General features: G+C 51.0%; 1 protein-coding gene across 1 annotated transcript; it reads left to right on the top strand.

The window, feature by feature from the left end:
• The first annotated feature begins 597 nt into the window (after nucleotides 1–597).
• Nucleotides 598–21,676, top strand: LOC144943993 (ADP-dependent glucokinase-like). The gene is made up of 7 exons (XM_078871941.1): nucleotides 598–1,174; nucleotides 11,714–11,873; nucleotides 15,124–15,314; nucleotides 16,116–16,212; nucleotides 17,641–17,777; nucleotides 18,995–19,371; nucleotides 19,937–21,676. Exons 1-7 carry the CDS (start codon nucleotides 985–987, stop codon nucleotides 20,366–20,368), a joined length of 1,584 nt encoding a protein of 527 aa, XP_078728067.1. The 5' UTR covers nucleotides 598–984; the 3' UTR covers nucleotides 20,369–21,676.
• Nucleotides 21,677–23,784: the final 2,108 nt, after the last annotated feature.

Raw genomic sequence — 23,784 nt, 5'->3', positions numbered from 1 at the left:
TCGGGTGTGGACCAATCAATTTCAAGGACAGTGCATACATTATCAGAGTTATGTTTTTGTTTGCATTCCGACTGTAGGTATTGTGGTCAATGCAAACAAGACTCCTTGTAAAAAAAGGTGTCAGTTTTGTTGCCAGATAAAAGGGTAAAAAAAACAATTATCAAGGTCTGAATTGTTCAGTAATAAGCTAGAGCACTGGTCAGGGGGTTGATAGGTTCGCCTTTGTATTTGTGGATCGGGGCATTGCGTCGTTACACGTTGTTTCGGCACGGTCTGGATGACCACGGTCACACACTACTGCTGCTGGAGAGTGTTTTTGTTGTTTAAATTTCCATTTGTGCATCGGATAATCCGCAAACTACTGCCACGGTTTGTGCAGCGGATGCGATTTAGGGTCGACCGTGAGCTCCGTGGAAGATCAAACGCGGGTGTGTTTGTGTGAGTTTGTTTTAATTTTTTACTTACAATTTAAATTTATTTTAAAATCGAAAAATTAAACACCCGTAGCAAGATGGCGTCTGCGGCTTCACGTGTCGCACCCGTGGTGACGTCACAATGCTCGCGGCGGCCAACGCACCAACAGCGTGGCCCGGCAGGTCCGGTTGGGTCACATCAGCTGAGACCTGCACCCAGATCCCCCCCCACACACACAGGGGGCGGTCCGGGAACCACGATCAGGACCAACAGCAGGACCAATTTATAGAGCAAGACCAGACCAGTCACCAAGGCGAGTTTAGTACCAGGAGCAAGATCTGAGCAGGAGCAATATCAGTGCCAATACCAGATTCAACACCAGACCCGTGCCAAGACGAGATTGGGACCAAGAGCAAAGTACTCTGGTATAAAGAGCAAGGACCGGCCCCTGGAGTAGTAGTAGCAGCAGCAACAACAACAGCAGCAGCAGCAACAACAGCAACAACAACAACAACAGCAGCAGCAGCAACAACAACAGCAACAACAGCAGCAGCAACAGCAGGGGTGAGGATGGCGTACGGGCTGGTCACGGTGGGTGGCTTCGTGGCCGTGGTGGCAGTGCTGGGCGCTCTGTGGATGCCGGAGACTTGGGACGCGGCGCTGAGGGGCCCTGCCGCCGTGCGTCTCGACCACGTGCTCTCGGCGCTGCTGCGGGCCGAGGCGCGGACTTCGGGGCCCGCGAGACCCCGCGTCGCCATCGGTAACCCGGGCGGGCTGGGGTCGGGGCTGTGAGGGAGTTTGGGGGTGGAGGGTGACACGCACACACCTGTGTACACATGGGATGTGAGTTTGTACACGTTGGGTGCACACCTGTACACGTGGTGCACACGTGTACACACACGTGGTGACACACACCTGTACACACACGTGGTGCACACCTGTACACACACGTGGTGCACACCTGTACACACACGAGGTGCACACCTGTACACGTGGTGCGAGCTAGTACACACACACACGAGGTGCACACATGTACACACACGTGGTGCGAGCTTGTACACACACGTGGTAACACACCTGTACACACACGAGGTGCACATCTGTATTAGCGACGGGGGTGGGATATCTGGTTGGGAGAGTTTACCTGGGAAACACTTGTGCCTGGGGAACATGGGGGTATACCATCTCCCCTGAGGGGCTATATGGGTGCGAGGGAGACCGAGGCGATGCCTGTGTGGTGTCACTTGAGGGACACCTCGGTGTAAGGGGGGCATCTGTGGGACACCTGGATAGCAGGGGGGTTACCTGGACCCCACATTCTGGCAATTCGTCATTTCGCCCGGATGAGGGGTAGCGATGGTAAATCGTCGCTTGTTTTGTAGCGTGGACCCATCCAAGGATGGACTGGGTACCCGGAGGTTACTTCCAGTTTAAATGGTATGTGCAGGACAAATACCTGGGGGACATGGGCTGGCTCATAATGTAACGTGTTGCATGGTAGGATTCCCTGAGGTGGGAAGGGTAGCCTTAGTTACAAGCTGTGACTGTTACCTGCGATGCTGAGGATTATACAGTGAAGTGAAGAGCAACATTGCTGATTATGTAATTGGAGCTGGTGTGTCACCTGCTCGGGACGTGGCATACGTGATAAATAAAGAGTATGTGATAAATAACGTATCATAATTAGTTCCTGCTCGTTACCATTGAGGCAATGATCTTCTCACGTTCACAGTCCTCTTGAGCCGGTGGTGGAAAATCCACATTCACATGGCAGTGGTGAGTCTATCCATCGGACAACCACTGTTGCTTTCCCCAACTCTCCCCACACAATGGTAATCATTTTATCAACCCCGGAGGGATGATGGGCTGAGTCAACCCCAAAGCCACGATTTGAATTCGAAACCTTCCAAATGCCGCTCGCTCTGCTGTTGAGTCTCACCACTTAGCTGGATTGCGGAATAACAGTCGAAGCTAAGCTTATCGTTACATGCAGAGGCTGGGATGAAAGCTATGTTTTGCGGCGTTTTCCGCATGCAATATACGGATCAATATACGAAGTGTATATTTATTGATTCTGGCAAATGCCTGATGATGCTGATTGTAACTTATCAGCGAAGCGTCGTACCAAATTGTTAAATGTTGTTCGATTGCTCTCCAGCTGTCGGGTGGAGGAGGGTTTACGACACACATTTTACATCTGACCCAAGCCACGTGTGCATGATTGCGCGCACAGCAATGCTGCTTCCACACATCGTAGCGAGTTCGCACAATTGACCGCGTACCTCCGATCAGCACGGTTAACTATGCACGGTGCGAAATGAGTTAAACATACATTGACAACAATTATCACCAAGACAATTCCCTAGGGTTTGTAAGGGCCACGTTTTAATAAAACAGTACCAGGTGTTTTTGTTGTTGTTGCAATATCATTATAATTAGAAGGTTAGAGAAAGGTTGCAGTTACTATTATAAGGCTGGAGCTTGAATGTATGCCGCATGAGTTAGCACTACTGAGCGTACAGCGTTTAAATGACTCATGGCTTCGAGGTGTGATGTTGCAAGACCCAACACCTTATCCTGGAGTATTAGTTACATGTTCGACATTTTGCTGTGTTAGTGTCATCAATATATAAACGTGAACATTGGCAAAGGGAAAATAAAATTCGACCCTTGCGACAGAAAGAGGCGCACGTGGAACAGGAGCTGTCATGCGCCTCATCCAGCAGTGGATTGACAGAAGGACTCTGTACTGTACATGCACTAATGCAAAGCGCGTGTGTGTGTGTGTGGAGAGATGGGGGTTGATATAATGCACGTGTTCTATTTCCTGGACTGGCAGCCGCAAGGAATATGAGCTCCACGTGTACAGCTGAAGTTAACACGGCCCAGGACCCGCCCGTGTTTTTCGGATTATATAATGTTTTTTTTTATTATTACGAATCACACACACGCAGCCTTGGAGTTTGTCTTGTGCCACGCGTTCACGGTTCAGGGGCCAGGTGCCGTCAACACTCCAGCCACGAGAAGGGGGCCGTGCAGAGTGGAGGCAACAGACGATCTAACAATTGTGACATCTTCTTGGTTCTTTCGGTAAAGTCACATAGAAGGGAAGTAATAAAATTATAAAAATAAAACATAATAAAATAATTCTCACGACGTTTCGGCTACAACGCAAGCAGTCGTCTTGCGTTGTAGCCGAAACGTCGTGAGAATTATTTTATTATGTTTCATTTTTATTATTTTATTACTTCCCTTCTACGTGACTTTACCGAAAGAACCAAGAAGATGAATCCCTGCAGTCACGAAAGCTTTAAATCGAAATTGTGACATCGTTGTGGGTTTGATTTGCGGCTTGTTGTCTCGCATGGATTTGATATTGACGTTGCTAAATGCTTTACAGCAGGCGTAACGAGGGGTGCATTGTCGATTCATCGATTGGAATTGATTCAGACGCTGGCGGATTTTTTTTTTATACATTTGTAATAAACGACTGGACCACGATGTCTGGCTCAGTGTCCTTTATTCGGTTCGTGCTGTACACCCACACGGCTGTCTTTACTCTGTAGCTTCTCCACGGTGCTGACTCCAATGTCGGCCCGATCCACAACAGCAGCTCCGCTGCTGTTTCTCTCACACAGCCCCCCTTGGCTGTACTCGCTGCAACTCCTCTCCCTCCGCAGCTCTGACAGCCTCTTGCTGTCTCTCTCTCTCTCCGCAGCTCCTCCTGGCAGCCACACCGCTGCCTCTAACACGCAGCCCTCTCTCTCTCTCTCTCCGCAGCTCCTCCTGGCAGCCACACCGCTGCCTCTAACACGCAGCCCTTCTGGCTGTCTCCTCTGCAGCTGCACACCACTCCGCAGCTTCCTCTTATCTTCGGGGTTGGCTCCCGATGGCCGTCGGCGCCCCCCCCTCTCCACACTCGCCCGCGTGGCCTCACTCTTTTCCGCTCACACCCCGACTGCCTTCCCCTTCCGGTTTACCCGCTTAAGGACCCGAACCTTCCACCCACGTCACATGACTCCACCCCCCGTGACGTCACATCCGGAAGGTCGCTTACGCCCGCATTACACCACCCTCCCCCGTAGAAAAATCCCAGCCGACCTCGGCTGACCAATAGCAAATCGTAATGCGGCGAACCGAGCTTCCCCCCCTAAAGGACACTAAGCATACAATGTAACAGCAAGAACAACAACAACAACGCAATTAACATCAACGAACGTACAAAAAGCATGCAATAAATACAACTGTAAGAAAAAATAACAAGACAACAACAATCAACGAAACGTAAGCGATTTGGAACGTGTGCGGGTCGCCGGCCCGTCCCGGACGGTCGGCGGCCCACTCGCAGAACGGGAACGCGATGAAAGTCGAGGAATGACAGGGGGTAATCCCCCTGTCGCAGCTGGAAGTCCATCGCCGTCCCGTGTCCCTAAAGAGTTAGTCTTGGGCTTGTCCTGTGACCGTGCCCGCAGCTGGGTCGGAAGGGCTGCAGGGCTCGAAGGTCCCGCAGACCCGGCAGGCGTCCTCCGAGCAGGGCCCCTCGTCCCCCGCAATGTCACGGCCGGCCTGTCTGGAACAGGTACGACAGGCTCTCTAGCAAGATCAATGGACGCAGGCAGGGGAGAGTCAGCAGCAACAGACCCCGGCAAGGCAACATTGGGGGATGACGCATCATGTAAGGGAGCAACATATAGTTTCAAGCGCGACGTATGCACAACCCAGCGACGAGACCCAATCTGGACGCGTGCTGACTGTGGGTTGGGAACCGCAATGAGGCGTACGGGACCATGCCAGGGTTTGTGCAATTTCGGCGAGGTCCCCGGACGTACCTGTGGACAATGAAGCCAGGCTAGGTCCCCAACCTTCCAATGGCACTCCCCCTCAGACCGTCGCGCATATCGCTCGTTCCGGGCCTGGGCTTTGGCCGTAGCCACGCGGGCATTCTCCCGCGCCTCCATGACTCGGCGAACCGTGTCCTGAATGTATTCAGGAAGTGGTTTACGAGGTCCCTTCACCCCAGTTCCCAATTGCACATCCACCGGCGGCACGTTTTCCCGACCATACATAAGGTAAAACGGCGAATATCCTGTAGCCGCATGAGGCGTCATCCTGTACGCCGAAAGCACCCCGGGGATGTGCAGATCCCAATCTGATTGTTGTTCACTCACGGTATGGCAAAGCATGGCAGACAATGTCCTGTTCAGCCGTTCAACCATACCATCCGTCTGCGGATGGTATGGGGATGTCCGTACTTTCTTAGTCCCAAGGCCCGCGCACACTTCCGCCAATAATTTAGAAGAGAAATTCCTGCCCTGGTCCGTGAGGAGTCTCTCAGGCGCCCCCTTATCCATAATATACCCAAACAAAAAGGCGTCGGTAATGGCCGCGGCCGACTGATCGGGCAACGGCCAGGCCATCGGCCAACGGGAGAGGTACTCAACCCCTACCAGCAAATATTTATTACCCCTCGCCGATGGTGGAAAAGGTCCCAATATGTCCAGTGCCACCAATTCATTGACTCGAGACACCTGAATCGACTGGAGAGGCGGCACGTAAGGATGTTTCGGCGGCTTACGTCGTGCACACGCAGGGCACGCGCGCACGTGCCCTACGACATCTGTCGCCATGCCGTGCCAAAAATAATGACGTTGCAACGTCAACAAGGTCTTCTGCACCCCTAAATGTAAGAGAGTGTCACAATGGAGGGTTCTAATCAACTCGAATCGCAAGGACGTTGGTACCACCAGGCGCCAACGTTCCTGGAACCCCTCCCGCCACATAAGCAGACCATCTCGGAGAGCGGTTTGCGGCCCCACAGCCGTACTCGGACTCCCATTGTCCTTAGCAGACCGCTTCCGCAAGGACACCAATGACTCATCCATCATCTGTTCCCGGATCCAGACAGACCGCGGCAGATTCAAAACCCCGTCAGCCGGTCCCGGTTCCATCGGAGTGTCCGACTTCTCGACGGCCAACGTAAGCAGCTGAGGGGGGTTTGGAATCGGCGAACACCTATGCGTCCCCGACTCACATTTACAAGGGGCGCGCCGCGGTAATCTGGAAAGTGCGTCAGCGTTCGCATGGCGCACTCCCTTCCGATGTTGAATTTGGAAGGAAAATTCCTGTAGCGTGTCCAACCAACGTGCCAACTGTCCGGATGGCTGGTCAATTTTAAGGGCATATTGCAAGGCCGCATGATCCGTACGCACAATAAAAGAACGACCGTAGAGGTATGGTCGAAATTGCCGTAGGAAAAAAACAACCGCCAATAGTTCTCTGCGAGTGACACAGTAGCGGGTTTCTGCAGGAGACAAGACTCGGCTACCATACGCCACGACACGCTCTACACCCCCTTTAGACTGTGATAACACCGCCCCAATACCTGTGTCACTCGCGTCCGTATCAAGAATGAATGGGTGATCGAAATCGGGATAATCCAATGTTGGGGCCGTGGCCAATAGATCACGCAGACTCCGAAAGGCCGCCTCCTCCGGCTGTCCCCAAACAAACTTCCGTCCTTTACCCGTAAGGAGATGCAAGGGCCTCGCAATCGTCGCAAAACCCGGCACAAATCTTCGGTAATACGAGGCAAATCCCAAAAACCGCCGAACATCCCCCACGGTGGCCGGAGTCGGCCAATCCCGGACGCACGCCGTCTTTTCCGGATCCGTGGACACTCCCTCAGCACTCACAATGTGCCCCAAATAGCGGACGGACCGTTGCAGTAGGTGACATTTTTTTGGTTTGAATTTCAATTTGGCAGAACGCATCCTCGTGAACACTGTCTCCAGCCGCGTCAAATGTTCATCAAATGTGCGGCTGAAGACAATGATATCGTCCAAATATATAAGACATGTCTCCCACTGCAACCCCGTCAAAACGAGCTCCATCAATCTTTGAAATGTAGCAGGGGCCGCATTCAATCCCATCGGGAGACAGTTGAATTGAAATAACCCCTGCGGCGTACGGAATGCGGTTTTCTCCCGTGAGGACTCGTCAAGGGGAAGCTGCCAAAATCCCGAAGAGAGGTCCAGTGTGGAAAAGAACTTAGCCCCCGACAATGCGTCGAGGGAGTCATCCATACGCGGCAGGGGGTACGCATCTGCCACCGATATCTTATTCAATTTGCGGAAATCAACACAAAATCGCAATTTGCCATCCTTCTTCTTAACCAAGACGACTGGAGCGCCCCATGGGCTGTTAGATGGCGATATAATGTCCGCAGCCAACATGTCTTCCACTGCCCCCCGTACGTGTTCTCGCTCCGCAGGACTCATCCGATGCGAATTTAATCGAATAGGGGCAGCATCGCCCGTCTCAATGTGATGGTAAAGCAACGAAGTGCGGCCCAAATCCAAATCATCGGAGCTGAACACATCGGAATATGTCAACAACAATTTACGCAGCGCACCACGTTGCTCCATGGACAGGGAAGAATTTTCGTCACATAAATGAGCAACCCAACGGTCATCCGAACTCCTTGGCTCGGAAACCCCAGCAACAACTCCCCGGCTATGTGGACAATCATGGGTCGCAAACGCCGTAGTGGCATGTGCCACAACCGTACCGGCCGGGACACGGACGTTTTCTCCCCCCGCATTAAGCACCTGTAAAAACGGTAATTGATCCGGCCGGACGATGGTCTGTGCCCCCACTAACGCCAACCCGGTTGTTATCGCGGCGGACGGTGACAACAAGACCCCTACTGCTCCTAGCCGATCAGGCAGGGGCTTCCGATACCGCAAGGGTATAAGCATCTGTGTACCAGGTGGGATGTCCACAGATGCGACGGACAGCGCCTGCACTTGTACGGCCGAAGCAGGTCGCCCCCAGGGCGACGGCAGAAACGAGATTTGACGGCCCCCCGGCAGTTCAATACAATTCTCATTGATTTTGATCAAAATGGGCATCTTAGCCAAAAAATCGGTGCCTAACAAACAAGGAACCGCCAAAGATCTCGATATCAACACAACACCCGAGGCCGACACATCCCCAATAGATATCTTAGCATCCACCTGACCCACGATACCCATGCTACCCCCGTTCGCAGCGACGCACGACCCATAAACCGGACGCACAGCCCCCGGCGGGATGCCCAACAGATGAAAAATGACATCCGAAATAATAGTCGCAGACGCGCCGGAGTCGACCAAAATGCGTACGTCCACCCCTTGTATAGACCCCGGTACAGTGGACGAGCCCGTAGCGGCCGCGACGACTCTCCGTGCCAACTTGCGCCATTGCGTGACCGAGCGACAAGGCCCCGTCGAAGGGCATGCTTTAACCACAACGTTAGGATGGCGCAACGACGGTGATGGGTGAGGTGTAAAGCCTTGCCGAGTGTCTGGTGCGTGCCGACATGCCTGTTTCGGAGGATCTTTAGCCGACTTGACTGGTGCCGAGGCCTCCTGCTGCGGCGGAGCCGGGAAGCGGGCCCAGCAGTCTCTGGCGTAGTGGCCCCTACGCCCGCAGCGGAAACATTCGGCCTCGTTGCGCCGAAGCGCAGGCCTCGCCTCCTGACGGCCCCGTTCTGGTAGCGCCGCGCGTGGTCTCGGCCCGCCGCGTCCCGTCCATGGAGCGGAGGCGGCCGTCAGTTGTTGAGGGCCCCGGTCATCCGGAACATAGACAGCCTGCGCAGGGTTCCACCCCAGCGCATCCCCTTCTTTGACGGGCCCCCCCGTCCACGCCGTCACTTGTTTCCAGCGACGGAGGTTGAATTGCGCATCGAGACACTTAGCAGCCGTCCGGGAAGTTAGCTTCTCATGCCCATACACAGGCATGGGGATCCCTAGATCCCGAGACAGCTCCAACATTTTCCCTAATATGAGAGGCTCGAGCAGGTCCTGTGGCGTCTCAGGATAAGCTGCCATGGCCAGCTCCAGCACCGCACCCCTGAACGCCACGGGCGACTCCTCTGGTGCTCGTTGTCGTTGAGCGAATCGCCGATGCGCATCATCTGGTGGCTCATAAGCATCGGCCATTTCTTGAAAAACACCACATAAAGTTGCCTTCTTATCGGTCGTTATGGAACGGAAGAATCGGACAGATTCGTCGTCCAGGAGAGTCGGCAACACCTCCAAAGCCTCCGCATCGGTCCATCTTGCTGTGCGTACCGCCGCCAAGAAGCGGCAGGCGAACGCGCTCCAGTCCCCACCGACGGAAAATTCTTTAACCGTTGTAAGGTGGCGACTCCGACTCCTCTTCCCGCCGTCTTCCAATGGTGGTGGTTGTGATGGCAAATTCAAAATGGCGTCGGCCCGCGGCGTGGCCAAGATGGCGGTTTGGCGCCACGGAGCGCGCAAAATGGCGGCCTCTTGCCGCGTGGGCAATGGCGGCGGCAGGACAGGCAACGTGGCGGCCCGCGGAGCACCACTTGCATCATCCATCGTCCCTGGCGCGACGAGATGGCATAGATGCGCCAGGACGTCCTTAAGTGCCTCCAGTTGTACCGCCATCGCTTGCCATCGTTGATCCGCGTCTGATGATGTCGACGGACCCGCCACCGCGCCAACATCCTCCACTCCCGTTCCCGTGGTCGCCTCAGCCGGGCTCTCCTCCACCACCCCAACAGGATCCGTGGTTGGAGGGAGTTCGTCGTCGTCGGACGAAGAAGCCGATGCAGGCGCCGGATTAACTTTCTTCCTCACTTGTTTCGACATGCCGTTGCACTTCCGACACCAGTGTAATAAACGACTGGACCACGATGTCTGGCTCGGTGTCCTTTATTCGGTTCGTGCTGTACACCCACACGGCTGTCTTTACTCTGTAGCTTCTCCACGGTGCTGACTCCAATGTCGGCCCGATCCACAACAGCAGCTCCGCTGCTGTTTCTCTCACACAGCCCCCCTTGGCTGTACTCGCTGCAACTCCTCTCCCTCCGCAGCTCTGACAGCCTCTTGCTGTCTCTCTCTCTCTCCGCAGCTCCTCCTGGCAGCCACACCGCTGCCTCTAACACGCAGCCCTCTCTCTCTCTCTCTCCGCAGCTCCTCCTGGCAGCCACACCGCTGCCTCTAACACGCAGCCCTTCTGGCTGTCTCCTCTGCAGCTGCACACCACTCCGCAGCTTCCTCTTATCTTCGGGGTTGGCTCCCGATGGCCGTCGGCGCCCCCCCCTCTCCACACTCGCCCGCGTGGCCTCACTCTTTTCCGCTCACACCCCGACTGCCTTCCCCTTCCGGTTTACCCGCTTAAGGACCCGAACCTTCCACCCACGTCACATGACTCCACCCCCCGTGACGTCACATCCGGAAGGTCGCTTACGCCCGCATTACACATTGAAGCTAACGGAGCGAGAGAGAAAAATAATGTGATTTAAAAAAAAAGAGACAAATCAACGTTCTTTTTAATTGGATCACGATACTGAATCATGATGATCCATTGAATGACAAGAGGATGTGGTATGAACTGTTACCTGTCTAAAGGTCATAGTCATTAATATGTTATCCTTATTTAGCTTTATCAGCATCGTCATGACCATGGGCCTACGATGCGATGCCTGGATGGGAGGATGTGAAGTGTATTGCATTGTGACGTCCAAGCTTAGTTATCAAATGTTAGTGTCAGGGGCATACAATCCTCACCCCCCCCCCCCCCAATATTATCAGGTCAGCCAGTCACTGAACTCGGTAAATCTTGTGATATACATATATAGCCACCAACCGTGTTTCACCTTCCTCGGTGCACCCCGGTCCCCGTTACCATATTATCTCAGTTTGCATCTTCATTCAGACTCGTCGACTTTGTCTCATCATAGCCACGCTTCGGCCGTTGGTGGGCAGTCGTTGTCATCGGCACACTTGATCATTCCGTCCACTCGTTTCCATCTCTGACTGAAGCAATAATAATCAACACTTGGTTGGCGAATATGTTCGTCACTAATTCTAGATTTGAAGCTTTCCTGACTGCAAGGATTCATATTCTTAGGTTTGTTTGGTAAAGTCACGTAGGTAAAAAATTTAAATTAATAAAAGTAAAATAAAAATAAAATAAAAATCACGACGTTTCGGAGGCAACACAAGCTTCCGTCTTCAGGTGGAACCATCACAGCACGATAGCTGTATCAGGTACAGTATCAAGTACAGTATCAAGTACAGCTATTGTGCTGTGACGGTTCCACCTGAAGACGGAAGCTTGTGTTGCCTCCGAAACGTCGTGATTTTTATTTTATTTAACTTTTATTAATTGAAATTTTTTACCTACGTGACTTTACCGAAAAAACCTACGAATATGTTCGTCACTAATTTCGCAAACGAAACGGACACTGGTGAACGTTTGGCGTGCGGCGTGTGCGCGCCACCAGGGTTTGGCGGCTGCCTGGACTGGGTGGTGGACGGCGTGGCGCTGCTGGAGCGACTCGGGGTGGAGCCGAGCGGGGAGGCCAAACACCACGGATTCATCGCCGACAAGCAGCAGCTGGCGCAAACCTTTGCCTACTTCTTCCCCCACGGCGCTGCCGCAGAGTGCGCAGCCCCCACGCGCGCACGCGTGCACGCGACAGGCGCTCAACACGTGCACGCAGACACACATGCACGCGCGCTCACATGTGCGCATGCACACAACAGTACGCAGCCTCTCCACACATCCGCACACCACATGCATGCACATGCAGAGACAAAGATCCCCCGTATAGCCATTAACAGACTGTTGGGGCAAGTGCTGCAAGCGAGCGCGTATGAAGGCCGGCATGGCACATGAGGGGGTTGGTGGCCAACACCATGCTTCGCTGCATTTTTCTTTTCATTTCTAATGTTTGCACACCGTACCACGTACTCATTTAGGGCTGAGTCGACCCAGGGGAGGCCCAGGACCAGTTAAAATATTCACCAGTTTTTCGTCATGAGCGGGAATCGAACTCGGGTCGGCAATGTTCATAGGTCATTGCGCTAACCACTACACTACTACTCCCCGCACACGTACACACATACACACACAAAGATCCCCAAATAGCTGTTAACAGACTGTTTAACCCTCGCACACACATCTACATATACAAACACCCCTCTCTATACACAAACACAACAACAGCCACCATTCACCACGAAGTGATGGTTCCCTAGCGCTTGCTGGCCATAAGTCGCAAGACAGACCCCAGGTGTTATGGGTTAGCCCAGGGGTCGGCAACCTACGGCTCCGGAGCCGCATGCGGCTCTTTACGGGCTGCTTCTTGACGATATGTACGTATGTACAGTATGTACTCAGATGCATTGCGGCTCTTGAAATACTGAATTTTGTACCTAATTGGAAAGAAATGGCTCTTCTTGTTATTTTGGTTGCTGACCCCTGGGTTAGCCGATGGCAAACCGCTCCACCAAAAGACAAACATCCCCCGTGCAGCCTACGTAGGCTTTTTGGTGAGCACCTATGAAGTCCGACACGGAGCACAACGGGAGGGCTTGGTCAGAAACACCATGGCCGGCCACCTTTGTCTTGCCAGTGCTGATGTTTACACACTGCAGCAGCTACTCATTTAAGTCTGAATTGACCTAAGGGAGGCCCAGAAACTGTTCATATTTAAGCTTCTGATTTCAGCTGTAGCTGAGAATGTAACTCATGTAGCCAGGTTCGTAGTGCAGTGTGCTAACCACTGAGCCACCACTTGACACACACACACGAGCATATGAGCTGTTGTCCCATAAACCACGGTGGCTCGGAGACACTGAGCCTGGTGCCAACAACACCCTGGGTTCTAATCCTGGTCCAGCCAGTCCTGGTTAAACTGGGTTTTTTCTTCTTATTTTTCAACGTAACAATCATGCACTATTTTCGATTTGAATGGGAACATTTGAATCAATATAGGAGCCATACGATGTCACCGTAGGCAAGAAGTGGCTTATTTATTGGATGCAATGAGGGTTCTGTAGCGGATGAGACGGGGATCACTCGAATGAAACGAGGGATCTCTTTGATGCGTTGGTCCAGCCTCACGTGGTTCGAACCTCCTAGTTCTAAATGTTTTCTTGCGCAAGCTGTGTACGGACAACAGAAGTCTGTCATTAACTTTTCTTTCAATATGTCATTAACTGAACAATAATTACCCATTCAATCTAGTGCTCACACCATGCTTGCATGTTCTCCCTGTATGGCACTGTATGCTTGCATCGAGTTATTTTTGTTCAAAGCTCCTGCTTATGGAAGAGAAGTATTTATTCACCAATCCCTGGGGTGTAATTGCGCTGAAGGTTTATTTACTGCCCGCATTGTTTCATTTAACTTGCGCCGTGTAAACACTCACGTTTTCCGAGTGGAGAGTGGATGTCCTCGCGGCTGATGCACTGATCCTGGCGACCAAAGTTTGATTCCTGGCTGTGATACCAATTGCCCTCCACAATATGGGCCCCTGCCCCTTGGCTGCCTCGGTCCAGAATGTGGGTACAGTACTTTGTAAGGTGATGTGAACATCAATACTCGTTAGGACGCAAAGCCAACCAGGCAACCCTAATAGCTGGTCGCAAACGGCACTTGACCCGGCAGCCTATGACGCGATCACTGGTCTTTGTGTTGTTGTGAAAGAAATATTGAAGCCAAAACAACCTCTTGGGTGCTATTTTTCCATGGTGAAAATATTGATCCGCAAGCTGAAATATCCTTGTTTATATAACAAAAACAAGGGAGCCTCACAGGATGGATTGGGATGCATTTCCCACAACCTCTTAGAGTCTCCGATGAGTAGCTTTAGTTTGGCTGCTGGATTCATTGGCAACTAGATTGAATCATAACAATCCTATTCATGGGCTGGTGTGACTTGGCCAACTTGCAGTGACCCACAGCTCTTAAATACCACTGGGCGTGAGTGTTTATTTATTTTTCTTAATATTTATCTGGTTTTCTGCTTGACGCGTTTCGCGCTAAACAGCTTCCCGCGCGCCACCGCTTTTTGGCGATGTTGCGTGTGCAGCTACTGCTTTTGCTTAAAATGTAATTTTTCTGCGTTGTAAATTTGTATAAACTACACATGCTAACGGTTTGAATTTTCAGATGTCGCAACCGGGGGTCAAGTGCTTCAGTTTGAAGCTGATAGGAACACGGATATCGCAATACAGTCACTGACAATGTATAATCCCACGTATGTATGCGTGTATAATCCGACAAATGCAATCCACAAAGGGCTCGCACACCAACAAGAACTTTGTAAAACGAAGTCTCCATAAAATAATCAAAACCATTTTAAAACATGCCACAGCGAGTGCTGAGATTGCAGAAAGAAAGTAACAAGATACAAATAAGATTAATGAGTTAGGGAGATACGCTCTTACCAAGCTCGTTCAAGGAAGATATTTTCAGAAAACTGGATAGGGGAAATAAAGGCTTAAACTATAATTGGAAAAATTATGTACTTAGACTTTTTTTTATATAAATAACATATGCATTACAACTCATAGAACTACAGGGATTTGTTGTTGAATAATTAAAAAAAGATGACTAGAGTTGGGCTTCAAGATAATTATGAGCGAAACAAAAGTTACGTACAGGACGCATACTGGAAGGGATTATGATTGATGGACCAGACCGTCAACTCGCCCATTGACGATTACCTAGTGCAGCATGTAAACATCAGCACTGGGGAGACAAAGGCAGCCGGGGCATGGTACTAGCCACACCACCCTCTTTGTATCACGCGTCGGCCTTAATAGATGCCGACTAACAGCACTTGCCACCAACAGTGTGTGTATCCGTGTGACCGTTGTCTTCGTGATTTTGTGCCGTGTGAAGGCGCTTCATCTCCAACGCGTCGCTGTTCCGCCGGCTGGCCGAGGAGGCGGCGCTTGTGCCCGGCGCTCGCTGGTCACTCGGAGGGAACGCCCCCGTTATGGCGAACCGCATGGCGTCCGAGGGCTGCGACGTTCTGCTCGGAGCGCGTCTCCCCCACAGCCTCCTGCAGGTCATGAGGCCAGAGGTTCGAGGTCAGTCTGCCGTTCGGGGCGGCCTGTTGGTCGGTCGGCATGTCGGTCTGTCTGTTGATCAGGCGGTCAGTCAGTCGGTCAGTCTGCTGGTCAATATGTTGGTTGGCAGGTCTGTCTCTTGGTGTATTGGTCAGTTCTGTCGGGTTGTCTGTGAGTTGATCGGTCAGGTTGTCGCCCTGTTCCCCTCTATCTACTTGAATGTTGAATAGACCCAGTCTGTGATGATGGTACATACTGAGCTCGTAGTGGAAATAATAATCGACTCCACATGTTAACGCTGCATATGCTGCCTTGCTGTACTGTTTAGCACACTTGACTCGCCCGATCATTCGATCTCCGAGCGCAGTAGTGGACACATTGATGCAGGTTCTAAAATCCCCCCCTGCATCTGTCCACCCAGCAGTATAAGTGGGTGCGCCACAGTTAGTCTATTGGCAGGTCACGTGTGGCGAGTTAAAATGTGGATATTCCCACCTCTCCAAAGGTGTCTGCGCAGTGTGGAAGAAGAGCCTAAAATACCCTCTAGAGGGGCTCTCTATAGCTGCCTCTAGCGGAGGACTTTCTGCCAGCATTGAGGTGAGCAGGCAATTGCAGGGCCGCTCTTAAATATTTTTCATTTACCACACCCTAACGGCACTCGGTGCAAAAAGCGGTCGTGGAAACCTCGTGTTGTCTGCCTGGTGTTGCATTATGTGGCCGGTGTTGCATTGGGTGGTCGGACTGGTGTGGTGTTGTGGCTACTGTTGCGTTGTGTGCATGGCTGGCGTTGTGTAACGGCGTTGTGCACGCATGCCTGTGCAGTGGCCGGGCAGTCCGTGGAGGAGGCCGACACTCACCTGATCCTCGAATATCCCACGGGCGCTCGCTGGGGGAACTACACATCCAAGCGCGCCAACAGGCACGCATGATTGATGCAGCACATCTCTTCCGTTGACCCCTTTATGCCACCCCTGTCCTATGCTACCAATTCTGCCATCTGCCGTTCCACTGCCGTTCGCTTGATTTAGACTTTGTTTCAGCTGCTAAAGACCTACTGAGCTCAGCAGCTTTTTTACAAGGACGAACACATTCTCAACACCATTGGCAGTGGTGTGATTTCCAGAATATTGCAGGGAGGAAATGTGCAAATATGAAGAAAAAAACTATGGTTATTTACGTGAAACCCATGCCAGGACTTACTGCAAACAGGATGAACAAAAATGTATTAATATTGATCTATATATTTTAGTTATGATTACATTTGATCTAGAAATGTGTACAGTAAAACCTTGGATTGCGAGTAACTTGGTCTGCGAGTGTTTTGCAAGACGAGCAAATTTTTTAAATAAATATGAATTTGATAAACGAGCGAGGTCTTGCAATATGAGTAGTACAGTATACGCTTTGTCTGCAGAGCGTCACGTGATCACAACTGATATACGAGTGCTTTGATATACGAGTGCTTTGGATTACAAACACGTTTCCGGAACGAATTATGCTCGCAATCCAAGGTTTTACTGTAACTGAGTCTCGAGACTAATTTTCACAGTAGGGGGTGGCAATTACTATTTGTTTCCAAATTTAGTAATTGAAGTAAATTTGCAAACTGGGAGAATTCGGACCATGGTGCTGGACCACATGGCCTGCTCATTTTACACGCTTTTATTTAACTCACTCTGTTGTTGTTGTCGTATCCTCAAATCTTGTAACTCAATTTTAACCCACTTCCCAATGTGGTATCGACTGCAAACTAGGTATACTTATATCATACTGATGACAATACTATATTCTATATAACAAAAATAAAAAAAACGTATTTTAAACATTCATTTTTACATGTTATGTTTCGGCTTGGGTCTAATTCTCCACGCTCAACTGACGTTGGCTGTAAATCACCACGGTCCCTTACGTTATGGCAAGCTTTGCGGCCACTTCCTGGAGTCGTGGAGTTCTGCCATTACGAGTACGGTACATTTCATTAAAGTGTGTTTGTAAAAAAGTATTTTTAAATATTACTTATTTTATTGTCATAACTAGGTGAGCCACGGTTAAACAAAGCAATGCAGCAAACATGTATTCAGAGGTCAATAGCAACAGTGTACTGAACCTTAATAAATATGAGAATGTTTAGCTATAACAATCTAAGTACTTGTATTTCAGGAAATACATTCTCATATAAAACCGTTCAAATGTTTACATTGCATGACCGTGAAAGATGGCAGTGGCTTAGGGAGGCCTTCATCCTGCAGCGGATTGACAAACGGCTGTACGAACACATTGAATCACCGCGCTCCGCTAAAATCAACCCCCTCTCCACCCCCACCTCTGCATTGCTGCCGCAACTCAGGTTCATCGTGCACAGCGATACCCACAATGCCCGGCTGGAGTCGCTAGAGGCATTTCATTCCGAGCTCGCCGCCTTCCAGCCGGCGCTGCTTGTGGTCGGAGGACTCCAGATGATGGACAACTTTCCCTTCCCTCCCGGTAAGTCTTGGCCGACTCGGCATGTTTGTGCGGTGCAGACCACACCTGGCTTCCGGTTTTCCCAACCCACGTGCGATTTTTCCTGCAGTGTTCAGCGGTGGTGGTGCAAGTTTCTTGAGCGGCGATGCATGCGTGTCACTGTAGGCGGCCGCTCTTCTGGTCTCCCGCTCTTGTCTCCTCCTCTTCTTCTTCCTCCTCCTCTTCCTCCTCCCGCTGTCCTGCCTGCCTGGCTGCGCGAGGTCAGTTGCACTCCTCTCCCCTGCGCACAATTCATTTTCCCATCTCAGCCGTTGTGTCCTCCTGTGTTTCGCGTTCACGCGTCACTCCATGCCCCTCCCTTTCCTTTGACCAGATTAATATTTATATTTTATAATCACACGAGGACAACAAATATCATGACGGACAAAATCAGGCGAGGGATGGATGCGCCGCGCCAAGATAATTTCCGGGACAGCCTTCCGGACTGTTGCGGCTGAAATTAAGCTCAGATGACTGCAGTAGCCACGGTGGTGAGATGTTAACTCCATTGCCTGGTATACAGGAGATTGTGGGTTCGATCTCGACCCTGATGCCTGTATATTTGTAGTTTGCATGTTCTTCCCGTGGTCACGTGGATTTTTCTCCCTGTCCGGTTTTTCCCTCCACATGTAGAAAAATGCATTTAGATTATTTGGCGGCTATAAATTTCCACACGATTGAGCTATAATTTGTGTCCAGGTCGCTTCTAAAAATGATCTCTATAGCTCGGTGAGCCTTACCAGGTAAAATTAAAAAAAATAGTTTTAGTTTTATAGCTGCTGCATCCGGCAGACGGAAAGCGATGCCGACGTGTGGTGGCATCAAGAAGTTTTGGCGACGACGATCTTCACCTTGACCTTCACCGCGACGCTCATCTGGACGTCCATGTTCCAGAGGTCGCAAACGGGTTTTGATTCCTTACCCGTACCCGGCCGCACCAGGGTCGCAAATGGGTACCCGTACCCGTACCCGGCTGGGTACGGGTAGCCGTTCCCTACCCGTACCCGTACCCTACCCGAAATGAGTGACAAACGGTTACTCACCAGTGACTCACGGCCTACCCGTACCCGGCCGCACCAGGGTCGCAAACGGCTACCTGTACCCGTACCCGGCCGGGTACGGGTAGCCGGGTATCGGGTAGGGTACGAGTATCGGGTACCCGGTTGCGACCTCTGCCATGTTCCCCGTGCACACGACAGGCGAGCGCGTGCGCAGGCTGCGGGCCGTGCGCGCCTCCATGCTGGCCGCCCGCTCCTCATCCGCCGGCGCCGACGGCGGCGGTGCCCTCGTCCACTTTGAGATGGCGTCCTTCTCGGACTCGTCGCTGCTCGCCGAGCTGCTGGACGAGCTGCTGCTGCCGGCGGCCGACTCGCTGGGCATGAACGAGCAGGAGCTGCCCAACCTTCGCGGTCTCCTCGCCGGCGGAGACGTCACGCTGGTCGCCGACGCCAACCCCCGCGTCGCCGCCGTGCTCGACCAGATGCGCGAGGTGTACGGCGCTGTCAGGGGCCGCCAGCGCCGCGCGGGGATCGGGCGGCTCCTCACCCGCCTCCACGTCCACACGCTCGCCTTCCAGGTGGGCGCTCGTGGGAAACGCGCACGTGAACACGCGTTGGTATAGCCGCTGCTGGGAGTGGGCCTCTCTCCGCACACACAATCGTGTTCGTTGTGGGTCTTGTGTCATACCTACTTGACCGCGCTGGTCAGCGTGGGGTTGGTGAAGGTTCCTGGACCGGTTAAGTTATGACAAAGTCGAAGATCCCCCGTATAACCTTAACAGACGGAGAAGGCAAGTGCTGTTTGGGAGCACCTATTCAGGCTGGCACGGTACATGAGAAAGTGGCACACCATGCCTAGCCACCTTTATCTGCCTAAGTGGCGATGTTTATACATCACGCGATGCACTCATATGAGGATAAGTCAACCTAGGGGAGTCCCATGACCGGTTCAGATAATCGTCACTGGTGTTGGCCGTGAACAGGATTTGAAACGGGTCGCCGGGTTTCACGGTAGCGCAGCGGTTAGCGCGCTGCGCTACCGCTCTCCTAGGACCCGGTTAAGTCATCACAGAAACCCGCCCTTGCTCACGCTTGCCCTTACTGCGGCCAACTTACCCTCGCCCCTCTTCCTGCACGCGACAGGCGATCATGACGGCTCGCAACTCGACCTGGAAGTCGGGGATGTCAGCGGCCGCCAAGGCCTCGCTCACGGCCAATCGGCACGTGTGCGGCTCCGCGGACATCGACGCCGCCAAGGCACGGCTCATCATGGACGACTCGTTCGCCGCCAGCCGCGGGCCCGAGAGCCGCCGCGTGCCCGTCGACCCCAACCGCCCCGTGGCGTGCTGGGAGGAGGAGGAGGAGGAGATGGGCGACCAGGACGCGGGAGAGGCCGACGGGGGCTACGACGTGCAGGGCGAGGACGACGAGAAGCGGGCCAGACGGGGAGCCGGGGGGCGACGCGGCCGCACGTATGAGCTGTGCGTCGCGCCCGTGCTCGTGTGCACGGACGTGTTCCAGACTGTGGGCGGCGGGGACAACATCTCGGCCGCGGGGCTCGTGTTGCAGATTTGATGAAGGGAAGAGTCGCACTGATGAGGTCGGAGGGAGAAGCGTCTCTTTGCCCAAACGAGAGCTGATGGGCAGTTTTTTTTTACCTTCGTTGGTTGGTTTGTTGGGTTTGGCTTTGAATTGCGGAAATTCCGCATTATATCGGTGTGGGCGGGTCCCGTCCATTGAGAAATCACTGTTGATTTCCCACAGTGGGATTTATTAACCCCTGAGTGAGGATGGGTTCTCAAGAGCCGAGTTAACCCCCCAACTAGAGATTTGGCAACCTATCCAATTGTGATAGAGTATAGTGTCGCCCGGCCATAGGAATGTGGAATTTCCACCACTGACTCAGGGCCACCAAAAGAGATGAGCATCACCCAGTGCCTTCTTTGACCATGGAGACTCTTTGACTTGACTTCTGAAGTCAATATCATCCCGCCCCCCCCCCACCCCATGCCAGAGATGTTTAATATTATTATTTTTCCCCTCAACTGCTTAACTTCCATTCCACTTCCGAGAAACCACTTGCACGCGGGAGATGGGTTTGTTGGCTCAGGTGACTCATAATTGATGTGTCGTAGCTGTGAGCCAGTAGCACTAAACTCCCGTGGTTGGGAATCCTGACATTGAAAAGAAACCGGGTTCTTTTGTGTAGCAAGTTTTGGTGATAACATACCTTGTGTCCAATGACTGCACACACAAACACATTCTCATGAAATGTTATTTATGCAAGCCTAGGTATGAAAGCCATATCATTTGTATAGAGATGGTTTTGTGCGATATCTTGGTTGACATGGGCCCTGGTGCAAGGAATGCAATGGAGCCCCCTTTTCAATTTCCCCCATTTCCCCACTTCTCTTTGTTAAGCTGGTGCCTGGGGCCTTTGGCGCTACGGGCCCTGGGTGCAGTTGTACCGCCTGCACACTCGATAGCTACGCCACTGATTATAGCATTAGTGAGAATGACCAAATAAGTTTAGCGTTATATTTTCAAATGTCTTCTACGTGTGGTTTGACGATCACCAGAAGTGAATTTCGTACCACTGAAAGAGTTTATCATAAAGCGTGGTCACATCTGTGTGTTGCATAACAGTGCAATTCAATATATATACCTCCTGTCAGGGGAATGACACGTATAGATGATGGAGTCAAGGATGGAAGCTCAGACACGCACAGTTATGCTTCCATTACTGGTGGATGCAGCATGGATGGTTATGGTGATGGTGGTCGTGGTTTGTGATGGGGTTTTATGGGTGATGGTGATGGTTCCGGTGGGTGTATGTCCAGGTTAATATGCTTGATAATTTAAAAAAAATGTGAATGCTTTGGAATTCTGCAATGGTTAAATTATAAAAAAAAAGTTTAAAATATTATTTTGGTGTTTGGAGTGATTTTCTTTACATATATAGAAATTTTGGGTAAATTATTACAATGAATTGATATATTTAGGCTGAGGTTATGAAGATCTCATGTTTCAACTCATCTCATCTGCGGTATCATTTGTACCGTCTCATTTGTAGTGTCTGCTTTGGAAATATCAGTTTCCTTAACAGTGCTCTCGTATGGTCTGATTAGTACGGTTTGTATTGTTTCATATGCTCGTTTGTAGGTGTACTCGTCGAGGAAATAATTGATCACAGTTGCACGATTATAAATGGACGTAGTGCGTGATCAGACTTGCCAATATAAGCAAAAGTCCATTGTCTTTATAAATGTAGGTGAAACGTACGAGTCCCATGACACCGACATCATCAAGCGGCATATTTTGTTTAATCAAGCAAATTGGATCGTGTTCGACAATATTTTGGTCCCAACAGCACAACCATGCTTGTTAAGTAAGTACCGGTTTTGACCTTCAGAATTTCATCAGCAGGGTCGGGCTTATTATTATATTTCACGTTACCAAATGATACCGCACGGCATCGCGCACACCGACTCGGCTGTACGGCGTTGACACATCTCCATTGGAAGCTGCGAGCTCTGTAAACATGGACGGTGACGTAGAATGGAAGTAATAAAATAATACAAATAAAACATAATAAATTAATTCTCACGACGTTTCGGCCACAACGCAAGCAGCCGTCCTCAGGTGAAGAGCAGGTCTGTCGAGAAGACAGAGTCTGTCTTCTCGACACCTGAGGACGGCTGCTTGCGTTGTGGCCGAAACGTCGTGAGAATTATTTTATTATGTTTTATTTTTATTATTTTATTATTTCCATTCTACGTGACATTACCGAAAGAACCAAGAAGATGAATCCCTGCAGTCACGAAAGCTTTAAATCAAAATTCATGGACGGTGACTTGAACTGAGCGGCATTGGAGCAGTGTGGCCGCCAGGTGGCGCTTTAAGCCGTGAAACCCAAATGGATTTAAACAAAGATTAGGACGATTCTTGCCATACCGATTGATTATGTCACGCTTTCCAACGTGCGGCTTTGTCTTTGCAAGTGTTTCATTGCTTAATTTTCAGGATGGAGGCCGAAGGATGTCTGGCAGGGTAACACGTGTGTTTGCATATTTGCAAATAGTCGTCGTCGCTGGTGTTGGTGATAGATTTGGCCGGTTTCCAATAGGGCACGCGTCCTTAAAAGCACCAAAATTTTACACTCGTGTTTAGTTACACATTAGCACATGTTTACGAGATGCAGAATTTCCTCCCGGTACATCGGAGGCAGACGGAGCTGATTCATAAACGCTTTCAGCTCGAGTGAATAAGCGTTGCCAATTCCCCGCGTTTGTTTATCTATGTTAGGGAGGTGTGTGGCTGATGTGTGTGCTGATAGCATTCATGCCTCATGGAATGGGCTCGGATTAAGATTTATTTTTACCTCGGAGATATGGTCCATTAAGTTAGATATGTCTGCACCGCACATTTACTGTTCGGCGTGGACAATTTAACACGGGCTGTTTTTGACTTCACGATGCATAAATATCATCACGGCGTGACCGGATCGAACCAATCTCGGAAATTGTTGCCGGGAGGTGGAATCTCCGCTGTTGCCCTCTCAAGCCTGGAACTCTTCCGCCACACAGATGTCCGTGCTGTCGACTTCCTGCCCCTGTTCCGTTGAAGACCTTCCTCGAGTCTGCCTATAAAATAATCATTGAGTGTTGTCGAGAAAATAATGGATAAACAAGTGAGACATGGTCAAGTTGTGTAACATATACGCAGGGTGATATATTTATAGATACCCCACTGATTTCGATTGAAAGCTTTCGTGACTGCAGGGATTCATGGTCTTGGTTTTTTTGATAAAGTCACGTAGAAGGGAAATAATAAAATAATAAAACTTTTTACATAAAAAAAATATTTTTTTAATTTTATTATTTCCCTTCTACGTGACTTTACCGAAAGAACAAAGAATATGAATAAAATAAAATATAAAAATAAAACAAAAAATATTTTTTTTTATTTTATGTTATTTCCCTTCTACGTGA

The sequence above is a fragment of the Lampetra fluviatilis genome, chromosome 33, assembly GCF_964198595.1.
Source record: "Lampetra fluviatilis chromosome 33, kcLamFluv1.1, whole genome shotgun sequence".
NCBI lineage: Eukaryota > Metazoa > Chordata > Hyperoartia > Petromyzontiformes > Petromyzontidae > Lampetra > Lampetra fluviatilis.
This window is presented reverse-complemented; position numbering and strand designations above follow the sequence as displayed.

Bases quoted from the DNA above. Each gene is read 5' to 3' on its own strand.
- LOC144943993 (XM_078871941.1), top strand. From the start codon at position 985: ATGGCGTACGGGCTGGTCACGGTGGGTGGCTTCGTGGCCGTGGTGGCA. The intron at 16,213-17,640 runs GCACGCATGATT...GCCGCAACTCAG, and splicing joins ACATCCAAGCGCGCCAACAG to GTTCATCGTGCACAGCGATA. The intron at 19,372-19,936 runs GTGGGCGCTCGT...TGCACGCGACAG, and splicing joins TCCACACGCTCGCCTTCCAG to GCGATCATGACGGCTCGCAA.